Genomic DNA, 16,493 nt, shown 5'->3' with positions numbered 1-16,493 from the left:
TCAAAACAGTTAAGTAATTAAAAATGATTACCATATGAATTACCTTTCTTCCACATTTCTCTGTTAGCGTTTACATTAAGTATGTTCGAGGCTTCTGTTGCAGTCCATCTGTATAACCATGGACATTGATAATATCTTTTGATTGATCAAACGTTATTAAGAGATGTCACGTTTGACTCTGCCTTTTTTAATATTAATTGATTTGGGTCTCTGCTGATGGTGTGCAGTGATTCTGAATCCCCTGTAAAGGTACCCCAACAACTTACCTTAGTGATATATTCTGCTAAATGAGTGCACTTGGTACTGGAATCTCATTCTTCCTCTTAATCAAATGTTACATGGTATGGCAATTCCCATGGGGAATAGGACCCATTTTAAGCGAGTTAAACTGAAATTAATGGTATGTGCTTTAAGTGTCTTTAGTGCCTTTGCTTTACACGTGTAACAATTCCTAGTCTACAATGAATTGGGTAATTTACTTCTTTAAATTTGATTAAAACGTTTCCAATTTCCACATATAACACTAAATGAGCCTTCAGTATGGGTATTGCCATTTATTGTTATGGGTGCTTCTCTCATTGCCTGGTGTCATTATTCCCTATTGGCTGCAAGAAATGATTAAGTCTGATTTGTTCCAAGCACTGGGATTAGTTTTTTATTCCATTGTTTTGATTTTCATGCTTAAAACTAGTTTGGGAAGTGGCTATGCAGTGAAAAGAGTAAATGCAATTAACATATTTTGTTCTGAGAGCTGTCGTTGTCTGATGAGTAAGTGCAGACAGAGGATCTGCTTAGTACAGGGAAACAAGCAGAACAAGCAGTTTTCTCCTCTTCTTCATCAAATGTCATTGGGAAGGTGGAGAGTGTTAGGCGCACGGAAGGAACCCAGAAGCATGTACTCATGCAAGTCTATATATGTGTGATGTGCTTTAAAACAAAGCAACCTTCCATCCAGTTAATTTAATATTGATGTCAGACCCCAATTGCTGTGACATGTTTACTTAACATTGTGTCGTAGTTCATTAATATTTGTCGGAATCTACCTGATGAATCAGTCTCTTGCTGAATACATATGGATATTCAATTCTGCTGTAACAGCTAAGAAAAATACGTCCACAGGCATGTTCTAATCCAGTCAATGGGCTACTATATTAAGGGGTCTTTGATGAAAAGGGTGCTTCTTCCGTTATAACACAAGCATGCATTCCGTTTACCATGACCCTCAGCAGTTGATACTGTAGATTTCCTTTTTTTTTTTTTTTTGAATATGTGCATATATTTGAAACAACCCATTCACTATTGGTACCCCAGAACTAATTTTTATTGCTTTAAATGCAAGTGACCTACATTATATTAAAAAATATTGTTCCAGTAAAAGCACTTTTCCAAATTTCTAGACTTTTACCGTTCTATTAATTCATTTTATTTGTGTATACAGATTTAAACAACCAATATATGGTTATTTCGAAAAGAAATATTTTTGCAATCCTGTTGCTGAAGGAGCATTCCAGCCCTATTTTCATTTAATATATTTATTGAGGTCCATTTTGCCTGGACTACAGTGCATTTTACCTCATGGTGGTTTTCTTAATGCTAAATTTTTATCATGCATGTGACGTATTTATATTGTTAGTATGGTGTCTAGGAGTGTGTGATAAGTAGATTTTTGTTATTTCGAGAAGAAAACGTTCATCAAGGTGTGGATGGTTCTTTTTATGTTGTTTTCCCAAAGTAGGATTTATGGGAAGTGCATCCAGTGTTAGTACAGTTGGGTATTGGCTTTCCTAGCTGGACTCAAACGGACCTTCCTGCCCTCTTATGCAATTTAATGCATATAATAGATGTGTGGCATCTTTTAATTTCCATGTGGCCATTTAGCAAATCTGAGGGGGATTCTTGGGCCAAACGCATTTCCCTGCACATGATATACTCCGGTCTGCTTCAGCTTTGGCTTGGTGAACATTGCGGGTATTGGTCTGATTAGACCCCTGTACACATGTTCAGAAAATGCTGCCATTGGTTTCAATGGAAGCAGTTACCTGGCACTGATAGGCTAGGTGCCAAGAATTTTCATACCATGCAGGGGGGCAGCTGCAGATTCTACATAAAGTAAGTATTATGGGAAGAATTCTTATTAAAGTACTCAGACACGTAGCAAAACTGGTAGAAGTTATTTCATACTCTGCAAGTGGAAGAAGACTGGGCCAGCTGTCCTGATTATCATTAGTAAATGGGCAAAAATATTGTTCCAAAGCCTGATTGGCTCTTTCAGAAGCCAATCCCCTTTTGTTTGGGAATGGTGAGCTGTGAAGAAAGCTAATGTTATGCTCATACAAAAAATTTTTTTTTCCAGAAGAGAGAAATAAATTGGGATCTGCAATCAGAAACAATTCCAAAAAGTAATTCATGTAGGCGCACAATTCCTCTGGTGAAAGTAGAAGCCAGATCTGATTATAATGCGGTAGTGAGGCAATAATTAGTTCTGTAGGCACTATGGTCTTGACAGACTCTTCATAAATGGAAAAGATCCTGGACAGAGCCTTCAGCTTTGGTATGTTTAGATCCTAGACTATTAGAAATTACCGTATTTGCTCGATTATAAGACGACCCCCCAAAATCTGAATATTAATTTAGGAAAAAAAGAAATATGCCTGAATATAAGACGACACTATAGGGAAAAAAAGTTTTACTAGTAAATGTTAATTCATGTAAACTATTTTTTTAAAATAAAAGCTATGATTGAGAATAATCTTTTTGTTTTTATTTCCTATTACTTTCCAACCTGCCCCAGGCTTTCCACTCTGCCCCAGAAATGCTCTATACCCCCTATATGCCACTGTGCCCCATGATATGCCTTTTAACCCTCTAAATGCCACTGTGCCCCATGATATGCTTTTTGACCCCCTATGTGCCACCCAGAAATGCCTTATACCCCTATATGCCACTCTGGTATTTAGGGGGTTAAAAGGCATATTATGGGGCAGAGTGGCATATAGGGAGGTATAAGGCATTTCAGGAGGCAGAGTGGTATAAAGGAGGTTAAAATGCATATTTGGAGGCAGAGTGGTATTAAGGGGGTTAAGGCATATCATATAGCACTCTGCCTACAGAAATGCCTTATGCCCCCCACTTAACACCCCCCCAAACTTAGCGGTGGTTCTGACTCCCCGGTGTGTTGTCCGGGCACCGGGTAGACGTCTACGCGATTTGCGTAGGCAACTTCCGCTGCAGCCGTAAGGAGGTGTGGTTAGCAGCGGGAGTTGTGTGCATCCATCGGTGGACTCTCCTCTCTGACAGTCGGGGAAGGTCTGCGTGATGGACGCAGACAACCCCTGCTGCTAACCACACCTCCTTCCGGCTGCAGCGAAACTTGCCTACGCGAAACACGTAGATGTCTACCCGCTGCCCGGACAACACACCGGGGAGTCAGAAGCACCGGTAAGTTTGGGGGGGGTTACCAGACAGGAGAATCCTGGTCCCCAGCAGCGCTGCGGGGGATCTGGATCTTAGTCTTATAGTCAGATCTCTATTTGAGGTCTGATTATAAGAAGACCCTGATTATAAGACGTGGGGTATCTTTCAGATCATTTGCTCTGAAAAAAACCTCGAGAAAGGAATAATGCCTATTGAAATTGTCTGCTTCACAGATATAATGAATATTTTTTATGGTCAGTAAGTATGGTAAAGGGAATGAGAGAACCCACCAGTAAATGTCCTCATTTCTCAGGGAACATAATAATTGGCAGACATTGACGATTCCGAATCTCATAGTTCCTTTCCGCAGGAGAAAGTTTCATTAAAAAAAAAAAAAACCCTGCAAGGATGAAGTGGGATCTTGTAAGTCTTTCTTTGGAAAAGGATAGCCCCTGCTCCTATTTAAGAGGCATCAGCCTCAAGAACAAACGGCTGTTGCATGTCAGGATGGATCACTACTGGGGCAAAAGAAAACCACTTCTTGATCTTAATAAACTCATATTTAGCTTCAGGCCAGTTTATCAACTCCCTCTTTTGAATAAATTTACAGCAAAACCAAGGAATCTTTGCAAAGGTTTGAGTCCTTGAGCCTTTCTCCAGCTTAACGTATAAATTGTTTTCCTAAAGGCATTGCAGCACCTTTTTAGCATATTATCAATGAGTTTTAAGATCTGGGACATTAATAAGGATACAATCTAAGAAGATTATGACAAATCGTTGTAAATAGTCATTAATAAACTCTTGGAAGACGGCATAATCATATATAGATAGTGGCCTGAAGGCTGTTTTCCATTCGCCCTCTTGATATACGGATACTAACCTGTAGGCACTTCTTAGTTGAAGAGTTCCTAAATGAGAGGTATGGGATAAATATCCTTAATAGTGATTATGAATCAACAACTACCCTATTAGTTAGCCTAAGAGCATGGACAGGTGAGTACTCCCTTTGAATATGAAAAATTAGTTACATATTACATATGTGTGATATATGTGACATATGACACAGACAAACAGTGGCAAGAAAAAGTAAGTGGACACTTTAGAATTACCAGAATGCATGTATAAATGTATCTTAAAATATTATATGATCTTCATCTAAGGTACAATATTTAACACAATTTGTTTTAACTAATAACACACAATTTATTGCATGTCCATATTGAATACATTATTCAAACGTTCACAGTGTGGGTTGGAATAAGTATGTGAACCCCTAGGCTAATCACTTCAACAAAAACTAATTGGAGTCGGAAGTTAGCAAACCTGGAGTCTAAACAAAGTTGGAAAGAATTACAAAGCAATCCGAAACGGCATATTAATCGGTCCACAGTTAGACAAATTGTTTACAAATGGAGACAATTTAGCACTCTTCCTGTGCACAACACAGAATGCTCAATCGGGGGGGGGGGGAACCCTAGACTCAGGGTAGCTGTTGGCCAACTGAAGTTCAGTAGAAGTTATGTAATGGAGCTGGACAATGAGTCAAAGTAAATCTACTACAGAATGTTGTAAAAAAAAAAAAAATCAGCCTTTTGGAGTGACCCAGTGACAGCCCCGACCTTAACCCATTAGAGATGCTGTGGAATAACCTCAAGAGAAACGTTCACGCCAAAAATCCTAGGAATATAGGTGAGCTTCAGCAGTTCTGTAAGGAAGAATGATCCAAAATTCCTCCTGAACGTTGTGCAGGTCTGATCCGCAGCAACTGGAAAAGCTTGTTTGATGTTATTACTGCCAAATGAAGTTCAGCCAGTTATTAAATACATTTAACTTTTCCATCAGCCCTGTGAATGTATAATGGGTATGTTCAATATAGACATAAAATATTATGATTGTTTGGGTGTTATTCGATTAGCACATTGTGTTTGTCTATAATTGTGACTTGTAGATCAGATCACATTTTATGAACAGTTAATGAACAAAAACCAGGTAATTCCAAAGAGTTTTCTTACCTATTCTTGTTACTATGTACAGTTCCTTCCATAAAAACCTTCCAAATTTTTTTTTTATGTAAGGAACTTTAGTGAGCAGTAGACAGTAGTAGGACTGTCTTTGGTGGAATTGTTCCTGATATAATGCCATGCAGGTTGAAAAGGTTTGCAGCACGCAACTGTACTTTATTTTAATTGAAAAGCAGGTGATGGTCCTTGGGAACTGCCTTCTCTTTAGTAGCCCTGGTGTGAGATGTATGGGTCTATCCAACAATGTGTGCCAGCTCTCACACTATCACAACCCACTCAGCATGCAATTCTCTCTAAACTAAAACATTGCTTGCTGAATGTCAGCACAGTGTGATTCTGGTCCTCTTTCCTCTCTTTGTCTGTACAATGCTCCATAGTTATCTTTCCCTCTTTTTGTATTTCTCAGCAATACAAGGATCAGGGGTGATGTTTAGAACAGTGGAAGTTACTCTACACAAAGAAGGCAACACCTTTGGATTTGTAATACGAGGTAAGTCATTTCTAACTTGACACTGAAAAAAGATTGCTCTATTATATCCAAGTATGTTAGCACTCCGTGTAGTATTGGATTTTTCAATTTTCATTCAGACTTTCTCTTCTGAAATCTTGCAAAATGATTTGGTTTAACCCTTTTACTTCACACAGTGGTATATTTGTTTTTTTTTATGAATTCAGATTTTATGTTGAATGTTGCCTACATCTATTCTCACTGTAAGCATTACACTAAATGAAGATTCACAAGACTTGTTTAGGAAATGTCAGTTGTTTATAGGGGATCTGTCCAGGAGGAATAACTACCCCAAACAAATCGCTAATTAATCTCCTTGTTATAGCCTTAACATCAGTTGCATAGGGCGGCATGGGAGACAGGGAGCAAAATTGGGGCAGCCAGCTTCGTGTAACACTACTACTCAATTGGCCAGTTAAAAGGGAGATCACTGATCTCCCCAAACGGCCCATTAGCGATAAGGAGGACTGTCAGAGGGGTTTGGCTTAGGGCAGCATGGATGTAAATACGCAGCTGCTTAACATATCAGGACTTGCCCACAACTCGGGAAGTAATGTTATCTACTAAATTATGAGTTGTAGATTAGTCATGGTGGAATTGGGACAGATATAACATGCAATTTCTTAAAAAAAATATGTATATATAGTAATTAGCCATTTTGATTTGAGAAAGGGGGTAGAGCAAAAAGATGCCCAATTCATGGGCGATTTGTATTATATCTTTATTTTCTTAATAGGGGCATGGTAGAAAAGTTATATGCATTGAATTCTGTTTGCTGTGCTGAGATTAATAGATGCTGTAGTTTGCAAGGTCGTATCATTCCCTTGTTATTAATGTGTTTCTTATTTGCACTTTTTGCATTGTTTGAATAGTCCTCTAATGACTGATAAAATAGCTTTTTAAACCTATAATGTGTAAGGTATTAGATACCTCTCTGGAGCTTTACACTCACCTTGCGCAGATAACAGAAAAATATGTATAGTGCTTGGAATGATTGTTAGTTGAGGAATTGCCTTTGAGTTTAATTAAATGATAAAACTATTTACACACACTAAAGACCTGTTAAATACGTTTCTGTTAATCCACCGATATCCATCCACAAATGGACATGCTTTATCGTGCCTCCGTGTGAGTTACAAATGCCATAGTTTAGCTCTATGGAATCTGTTACTGCTATATAACTGTGCATTTTTATATTAATACTCACCTATGTAATAATTGCCTTCCTTTGTCAGCATTACCACTCGACCGCTTTTTTTATTTTTTTAGGTCCCTTGACCTCTTTTGGCAAATGCTCATTGTCTATTTGAGTGTCCTCTCTCCCATTTATATTATTATTTTTTTGTTTTATATAGTACAAGTAATGCATAAAATTAACCCAACATAAATACGTACACATTGTATTGTACTCTATTTTGTAAGAAAAAAAGTTGTGTGAAACAATATTATGCCAAAAGTGTGTGTTAACATTTATCTTTATTTTTTTCTTTAGTTTTTCTCTTTAAAAATTAAACTTGTTTAGCTGCTTGAACAATACATTGTTGCAGACCCATTTATCTAGAAGGGTTAAAATATACGGTAGTGCTGTGTGTTAATGAGGTGTCTGTGCATTCATTTATAGTTTATTTTGTAACAAACGTAATGTTTTAATTTGAGTTGTTACGGGAGATTTTGAGCATTATTCTCTTTTCTTTGTTTTAAACTTTGATGTATTTTTTTTCTTCAATCAGATATTTCATTTATTTTAATTTGTTTTCCTGCAGCCGAATGTTTAGTGTCTAGAATGCCTTGTAATGGGATGTTTGTGTAGAATCGTAAAGACTAATGTATGTCAGGTTATGAAGCGGCAAGCAGAAGCTTGGAGCTATGAGCTGATTCTTTCTCACCGTTTCCAGGAGGAGCACACGAGGACAGAAATAAATCTCGTCCTGTTGTAATAACTTGCGTTAGACCTGGAGGACCAGCTGACAGGTACAATACATCTTTCTGCGGCAATACAGATGGATTGGGGTTATTCTGGCGTGCGAGTAGATAAGCTATGCATCAAATGTTATAAGCGCACATAATGAATGTAAAAGTCATCCTCACTATGTATTAAAAGCAACACCGCCAAGAAAATCAGAGGAAGATATGTATTGCCCTTGTTGTGATGCTTCTCATGCATCTGTTATCAACAATCACCACTGGTTTATATAATGCAGCACAGAAGACATATGCCACCAATAGTAAACATTCTTCAACGGTATTGAGACAATAGCAAGAGAAGACGTTCTAGCTAACCAGACTGATGAAATCAGAATAACAAATGGAGATTAGAAGCTGTTTGTCTCCCCTTGGAGTCTGAGAATGTTCAGTAACAGACCTAGCTGGAGAAAATCAGTGATTATGCTTAGAGTAAACGTTCTAGCTTATCACAAATGTATTTTGGCAATCAGAAACTATGTTGCAAAGATCTTGGGAGCGTATTGCGTAGAGGAGGCCAGATGCATGATGGGAAATATGATATTCTTAATCTCTAGAGACAGCTATTATCTGATTATTTGCTATTAGGAGCTAAGGAAATGATGGATGTTTCTTATATGTGGTAATACGGCTCAAAAAATTATGCGCTGCTATTTATTTTTTAATCACAGATTTTAGTATAGATTATTAAACATTAACCCCTTAAGGACAATGGGCGGTCCCTAAACCCATTGAAAACAATGCATTTTTAGCCCGTACATGTACGGGCTTTGTCATTAAGGGGTTAAGCTCTTCCAACAACATGTTTAGTGAAAAATGAAACTATCAGTACATGTATAGTGCACACAGCACAATTATTTTCTTTTAAGTGGGCATCTTGGTACATGTTCAATTAAGTGCAAAAGAAGAAAGACCTGGCAGTAGATGCACTGAATGTTGTAAAGCAATTATTTAAAATTCATTTTGGAGGTTTTTTTTATTTTTAATTTGTAGGCAGCAGTAGTGAAGACTTGTACTGAATACAAAGATACATTCCTTATAGAGTATACTATGGGCCCTATTAAATGCAGTAATATTGTCAATTAGTCATAGCACTATTTCATAGCAAAAGCAAATATCATGTCTTCCCTTTCCTCCAATGGTTGAATTCTTATTTATGGTGGATCGCAGCAATTTGAAGGATACTATGTCCTTCTTGTGAAATCACTGAGATCCAACCACGACAAACTAATCCTCACTAGCTAGTACTAACCCTTACATTTTTTTCAGTTATCTCTCTTTTCTGAAACTAAAAAAAAAAGGATGAAAAATGTATGGAGTGTAATTAGTGCTGGTTCATATACAACAACTCCAGTCTGGTAATATCAATCGTGCCCAGTGCTGGTCATTATATTTTTATTGTTTTTTTTAATTTGCAGTAATTTACACTGAGCTGTAATGTTATAAATTATACCCATTGCTGTTGTAAGGTCCGGCCGTAGTGTTTAATTGTCAAATTACCTTGTAATATTTATGTTAGAAATTACGAAGGCAATTCAGATTCTAACTGGTAATACACATTTAAACCCATTTTATTTCTTATAAAAGAAATATATTTTAAATTACCCATAGTGTAGGTTCATATAATGTTACTGTTCCATAAAGCAATTTAGCTGGTGGTGGCCGTATGGAGCTTATTTTACAAGTTACATCATATTGTACCATCCCATTTAAGTCTAAATAATGATAATGCAGTTACTTTTCCATCTTTGATTTCTAAAATAATAAACAAAGCATAGAATTTGACTGCAGACATGACCCATTCGGCCCATCTAGTCTGACCATTTTTCCTCATGTAAAGACTCCAACATTAATCGGTTCTTGGTTTCATCAGGATAGTTTTTATGCCAATCCCATACATGTTTAAATTCCTCACAGTATTAACCTTTATCACTTTTGCTGAAAGTAATTTATTTTCCTGTGTGGCATGAAGCTCATTAACTATCAAGGTAAATGTTAAGTATAGGCAAATGGGACTAATGTCAAGAGTGGTGCGAGTGAATTATTTTGTGTGAGTGGCTATTACCGCTTAACCACACTCCATAAAATTGATAAAGATTTTTTTTTCCATCCATTTTTAGAGAAGGCACAATTAAGCCAGGTGACAGACTGCTGAGCGTTGATGGAATTCGCCTTCATGGAACAACGCATGCAGAGGCCATGAGTATTCTGAAGCAGTGCGGCCAGGAGGCAACCTTACTGATAGAGTATGATATCTCCGTAATGGGTAAGCCAGGGCATGGGCATCGGTCTTGTAATGATCCTCTGTTTAAAGTTCAGCATCATTCATCATTTAGCCACAGGAGCAGCTGTTGTGGAGGTTTTAATGCGTTCATTCTCCATCCTTTCTTTAATGTAGAAGGCCTCATGTACACTTTTTCCTTTTGTTTTAAATGTTTGGAAGTGCACATGCAGCAGTTTTTCTGTGAGCTAAATATCAGTCATCGGTTGAGCAAAATGCACTGGTTAGCTTAAATGATCATCTTAATCCATTGTGTAAAGACCCAACAGAGCTGGTCTTCTGTTTTGTCTTGGTCCAGGTTGTTCTTTTATTAGTGCAGGTCTGAAAGACAACTACTTACTGAGCCACCAATGCTCATGCTTTAGATCCTGAAAACAATCATCATTGGGTTTAACTTCATTACTGACCTTGAGCAGCTCAATATAGTATGCAATAATGCACATGCTCCATAGAATACCCATTGTAGGCCACAGTAGCAGAGCTCCTTTTGAAATCAATGGGAGTAGCATAACCTGCATGCAGTGTTGCTTCAGGGACTTCAGTAGAAGTGCTACTGAGCAGGTGCAGGACATTTATGCATGAATGCTACCTGCTCTCAGTAGAGGCAGTCAGGGGAGTACTTGCAGTGAAAGTCTCAATTTCCACCCTCAGTAACTAAAGAATGCATGCAGCAAAATTCATTCTGGTGCAGTTGGCATACTACTGCTTGTGATTGGTGTATAGTAATTCAGAATGTTTAGTATCACTATATACTGTTTCTGACTGCAGTTAAGTTTCTAATATGACAGTGGTGTGAAAGAATATTATAGAAAGGCTATTTTTTGTAGAAAATCAGCTTTTTGGGGATTTTTTTTTGTTTTTTTATTGTATGTACATACTTGTTTTTTTCCCCATGCCTTGGTTATAAATACTGATGTATTGTTTTACAGTCCCATAAAAAAATACTGTCACCAGAGTACATAACATGCTTTCACGCGGCTCAATCAGCTGTAATGGCTTTATCCAGTTCCCAATGGAAACATCATTCATTTGTGACATTTATTAATTTTATGCCCTGGTTTAATTGCAACAGAACACAACAATCCATAATAAAGAGGGATGTGCTGCCCTTATTGTGTTTAAATGTCTCTCCAGCAGAGCATGTGAAAAGTATTATAAGATGAACTTTCCTCTTGTGCTTTTCAATAACACAAGAAAGACAATGAATTACACATTTTTTTCTTAATCTATCATGTAGCTCAGAGTGTGAGATCGAAGGTAAAATTATCTCCGAGATGCAGTTTCCCTGTTGGTATCAATGGCTGGGAGTAAAAATAAGTAGCATACCAGGAGAAAAGCATTTGTGTGTGTGTGCAGCGTACCAGGGGAGAACCACACTTCTTGAAAAGCACATTATATATATATATATATATATATATATATATATATATATCTATATATATATATATATATCTATATAATCTATAAAATATTTATTTATTTTTAGAACCCACTTTATTTTGTATTTTTTTTAAAAACACTTTATGACCGGTAGTGTACGATACCTATTATGACTTCACTACTTGACATATTTCCAGCAGCGTGCACTTATTTTCTGAGCTAGCTACCGTGCATATACTTTCCTTTAACGCATCCATTCTTATTTAATTAGAAAAATACATTGCCAATCTAAGATGGATGCAACAGTAACATAAACGCTCCAGCTGTTATGGAGTATGGTTACCATGATGCTTTGAAGGCTGGTTGACCATAATATGAGGTAGACTACGGAGCATCTGGATTTTTTTTCTTTTCACATTAGTCGAGGTCCTGGATTTAATAGATCTATTGCTCGGATTAGATTGCCAATTGTGCTCATAAAACTTGGTGACCACAGTGAGAGCCAAAGACAAGAGTAGCCAACTTATAAGAAGTTGCCTGTTTTATGATATATGTTCATATACAATATCATTACACGCTTTCTAACCCTCCAGTGTACTAAGCAAAGCCATGTAACTTCCCTACATCATATCCATAGAACATCCCCATTACCTTGTCTTTTTCTCCAAGTACAGTGATTGAATCAGACCCATTACAGTAGATATACGCCAAGATTAATTTATATAGCTCCAGCAATGTCTATAGCTCTCTATACTAAAATATCTTTTTTTTTTTCTAGTTTAAACAAGTTAGTTAGCTGTGAACACCTGACTGTGAGCTTATTATGAAGTCATTGGTATTAAATTGTTCTAACTTCAAGTGGAAGATTTTTCAGACATCCTTTTCTACCTTTTCATTTGCAGGTGATTTGCAGTGCATGGCTCACATCTCATTTAACTCCGTGAGAATGAAAGCTCACTAAACCAAAAGGTGTCCTAGATTTTTTTTTGTAATTTGTTGCCCATAATGCTTACCTAAAAGAGTTTGAAGATGCATTTACAAGTCGGGTATAATTTTAGCACCAAGGAATCCGAGGGCAATTTATAAATATAATGTAACGTATGATTGTTAAAATCCAATTGAAAGCTGCTATGAATATATGTCCGAGAAATAAGATGAAAGCCCCCCTGTCATGGACTGGGTCCATACAGACGACTGTAATGACCCAGAGCGCCCAAAGATGGAGTTCAGGAGGTATTGCGCAGTAGTGGAGTTGGACAGGGCCTGATGCAGGGCGACTCCACTCTCCCAGGTGGGCATCTAGGGTTGTGCAGCCACATACCAGCACCCTGACATAGCAGCGGATGTTGTCCAAAAACAAAGCAAAGTTAAATCCTGCAGGCACCCTGGAGCAGGCATGAGACATAGCACAAGACTCACGTGTGGGATGCTACAGGCTGGGAGTGTGGAAGCTAAAGCAGAGTATCAACAGAAACATAGCAAGCGAGGGGGGCAGAGCAAGCAAGTGACAGGGAGACCAAGCAAGAAACGTAACCAGACAAGAAATACATGATACAGTGCACAACAAAGGACAGGGAACAAGACAAGGAACACAGGGGAAGGATTGAGAAGCCGGAATCCTCAGACACTTCTCCTTAAGCAAGGATAGGACATCTTAACTGGGACATGGGGAGAGGAGAAAGGAACCAAAAATCAATACAGTAAATATTTGGCATACATATTAATGGTCCATTTAATAAAGAATTTATAAATAAATTAGTGAAAACATTAATCCATTTAATAAACTGATAAATCAATACATTAAATTATTAGTAACTAGTGTTACCATTTAACTGATTAATACGTTGACATTCAATCACATCGTAACACGCACAACACCATACGCTGATACACACCACACTACCCAACAACATATACCAAGGCACACACTGACTCTGTCAGTATACAAATATAAAATATACACACTGACTCTGGCGTTATACATCCATTTGCACACTAACTCTGACATTATACACACATATGTTGACTCTAGTACAATAAACAGTGACTACAGTACAATACACACACTGACCCTGCATTATACATATACACAAACAGTACAGCACACACTTTAGCAATATACATATACATACATATACATACACACATACATATGTACACTATAGCACACACATACATATACTAACCCCCTCCCACTCTCCCTCTTCCTCAAACCTGACTGCTGCTGCCAATTGTAGTACTTCACATAAAAAAGTAGCAGGCCAACTGCAGACCAGTAAGTTTTATGTCAGTAGTGGGGAAACTAATGGAGACCATGCTAAAGTATAGGGTAGGTAAATATCTGTAAGTAAATGGTTTGCATGATCAGAAACATCATGAGTTTACTACACGAGGATCCTGTGAAACTGTACAAAACATTAAGAACCTGAGCTAAAACAGCTTCCTGATGGATACCGTTGCCATTGTGGGTCATATTTATAAAGGCAAACCCTGGAGCAGTTGTAATGCAAGGTGCTGAATTTGGTTGTCTCAAAAGACCTCCCTTTGGTTTCTATTGCAGTTTAATACTTTACCCTGGATTTGCTCCAGTTTTTTAATTATTAACAAATGTGAATAATTACAAAAATAGCCTTTTACATGGTCCAATTCTCCATTTTGGAATTATGTAAGGTTTCACAACCAAATAAAAACAATTGTAGCAAGTTAAGTATTAGGGAGTATTGCTGAACAGTCGGGAACCCACCAGCCTAGTACAGCTTGCAGCTTTTTATCTTGTCCCTAAAGTACGGTATTAAACATGAACTCTGTTCACAGAGGCCAGTGTAGATCACATCATTTTGAGGTGACGTGGTTATTTTGGAGACAATATAAGCATGCTCCTACGCCGTCATGGCTAATGCGTAATAATAGTAGGCACCCGAGGTAGCCTCCTTGGCCTTGATAATAATGGTTACTGTAAGATCTTGTAAAGAAATATCTGCCAGTGTTTTTCTAACTTTAAATTAGAAGGTTATTCATCTTCCAGCATGGAGTGTTTAATGTCATGACCCTTGGCTAATATAATAAAGAAAGTGTGGAAATAAATCTATTCTGGATGCTCCCATCAAATAGTATGCAATATGAGAAAGGAACTGTCCATCCATTGATTAGTCCTAGGAGCAGAGTCATTAATAATACATTCATTTCTGGAAGTTCATCGGTTATTGCAGCAGTGAAAAGGCTCTCTAACCTTACTCAGTGCCTTACTGAGAGCGAGCGGTTAACAAGATCTGAAAATTTATGTTATGTGAGACACTGCTCTTGATACTCAAATTGTTCTTTTATATTTATACTGAATCAAATAGGTTGGCAAATAACAAGGCACCTAATGACTTTTATGAATTTCTGTTTTTGTATTTTTGTATACTCCTGTCATGCAATGAAACTGCTAGTATCACAATAGTAAAAGTATACTAAGGTGTTAAAAAATATTTAAATGTGCTTATAACCTTCTTGCTTACATTTAAATGCAAAGGCTTGATTACGATAGGAACAATGCTGGCAAATGTATTGTGTCTTTTACATATAGTGTGTGTGTGCGTGTGCGTGTGTGTGTATATCTTGTTTGTTCAAACCACTTATTTTCTTGTAGGTGGAAGAAACAGACGTTTATTCAGAGATTTCTATTATTTTTGTATTATGAGTTAGCCTTTTTTTTGCATTGGAAGCCCATTTAAAATATGCAACCACTTTTATGCTCTATGAATGAATGTGTGTGCTATGTTAAAGCCTTTTGCAGTGCTGCATTGATATGTTCTGTTAATAAACTACAAGATTAGCAGTTCTCATGTCATTAAATGTCTAATAAATCAGCTCAGCATGTAAGTCCTACGGTCATGGTGTAAATATTTTAATGACTAACACCGTGTGTGCATGAATAATTGATTATTTGCTTTAATTTTCATATGCATACTATGCTCTGGTATGATCAACAAGCCATCCACGTCTGTATAAATACGCCATGTTGCCTTTTCTTTAACTTCATCTGAATATCATCTTCATCTCATAATAGTTTCCAAATCATAATCATATTTATTTAAAGTGTAACTGGTATACTCAATGCTATTTGAGCAATCTTTGTATTCACATTGGGAAATAGTAGATAATGCTTCCAGCAGATATCATATTCTAATCCTCTCAGCTACAGTAACAGTATCAGTATTACAGAGTATATATGGATCCTTGCAATAACTCAAAAAAATCCTTACATTACTTGCTTTTAACTGGTTTTCAAATTCTAGTATCTATAGCACATTTACAATGATTGAAATTAGATTCCAGTAGACAGCAGTTATTGACTACACAGAAAGCTTGCCCTAGGTTTGATTTCCGACATCTAAAGCTTTGGAATATATATATGTATATATGTATATACACACACACACACACAGTCCTTATATATAGTCCATATAAATATACACTGTGCATATTTATCGCCAAATATAATCCAGTAATTCACCGAGATGCAGTTTCCCTGTTGGTATCAATGGCTGGGAGTAAAAATAAGTAGCATACCAGGGGAAAAGCATTTGTGTGTGTGTGCAGCGTACCAGGGGAGAACCACACTTCTTGAAAAGCACATTATATATATATATATATATATATATATATATATATATATATATATAATATTTATTTATTTTTAGAACCCACTTTATTTTGTATTTTTTTTAAAAACACTTTATGACCGGTAGTGTACGATACCTATTATGACTTCACTACTTGACATATTTTTTTTGCTTATATAATCTGAGTTACTAATATGCCCAAACTTCAGGTAAAACCCCAAAAATGCACTACACAGTAGAGCGCAAGTGTTTCTCTGCAAGTTGTTGACTACTTTAATGACTTTTTTGCATGCACACGTCCTGTCTCTTTTTTTAATAAT

General features: G+C 37.0%; 1 protein-coding gene across 7 annotated transcripts in view; it reads left to right on the top strand.

The window, feature by feature from the left end:
* Positions 1–16,493, top strand: part of GRIP1 (glutamate receptor interacting protein 1) — a 188,371-nt gene that overhangs the window by 150,721 nt on the left and 21,157 nt on the right. For all 7 annotated transcript variants that reach the window (XM_053465590.1, XM_053465594.1, XM_053465593.1 and 4 more), the window contains exons 5-7: positions 5,842–5,925; positions 7,839–7,914; positions 10,026–10,171. In XM_053465590.1, coding sequence (XP_053321565.1) covers positions 5,842–5,925; positions 7,839–7,914; positions 10,026–10,171 — 306 coding nt within the window. The remainder of the gene's footprint in view (positions 1–5,841; positions 5,926–7,838; positions 7,915–10,025; positions 10,172–16,493) is intronic.

This window comes from Spea bombifrons, chromosome 4, assembly GCF_027358695.1.
Source record: "Spea bombifrons isolate aSpeBom1 chromosome 4, aSpeBom1.2.pri, whole genome shotgun sequence".
NCBI lineage: Eukaryota > Metazoa > Chordata > Amphibia > Anura > Pelobatidae > Spea > Spea bombifrons.
The sequence above is the reverse complement of the archived record's forward strand: the minus strand, read 5'-3'. Positions and strand labels throughout refer to the sequence as shown.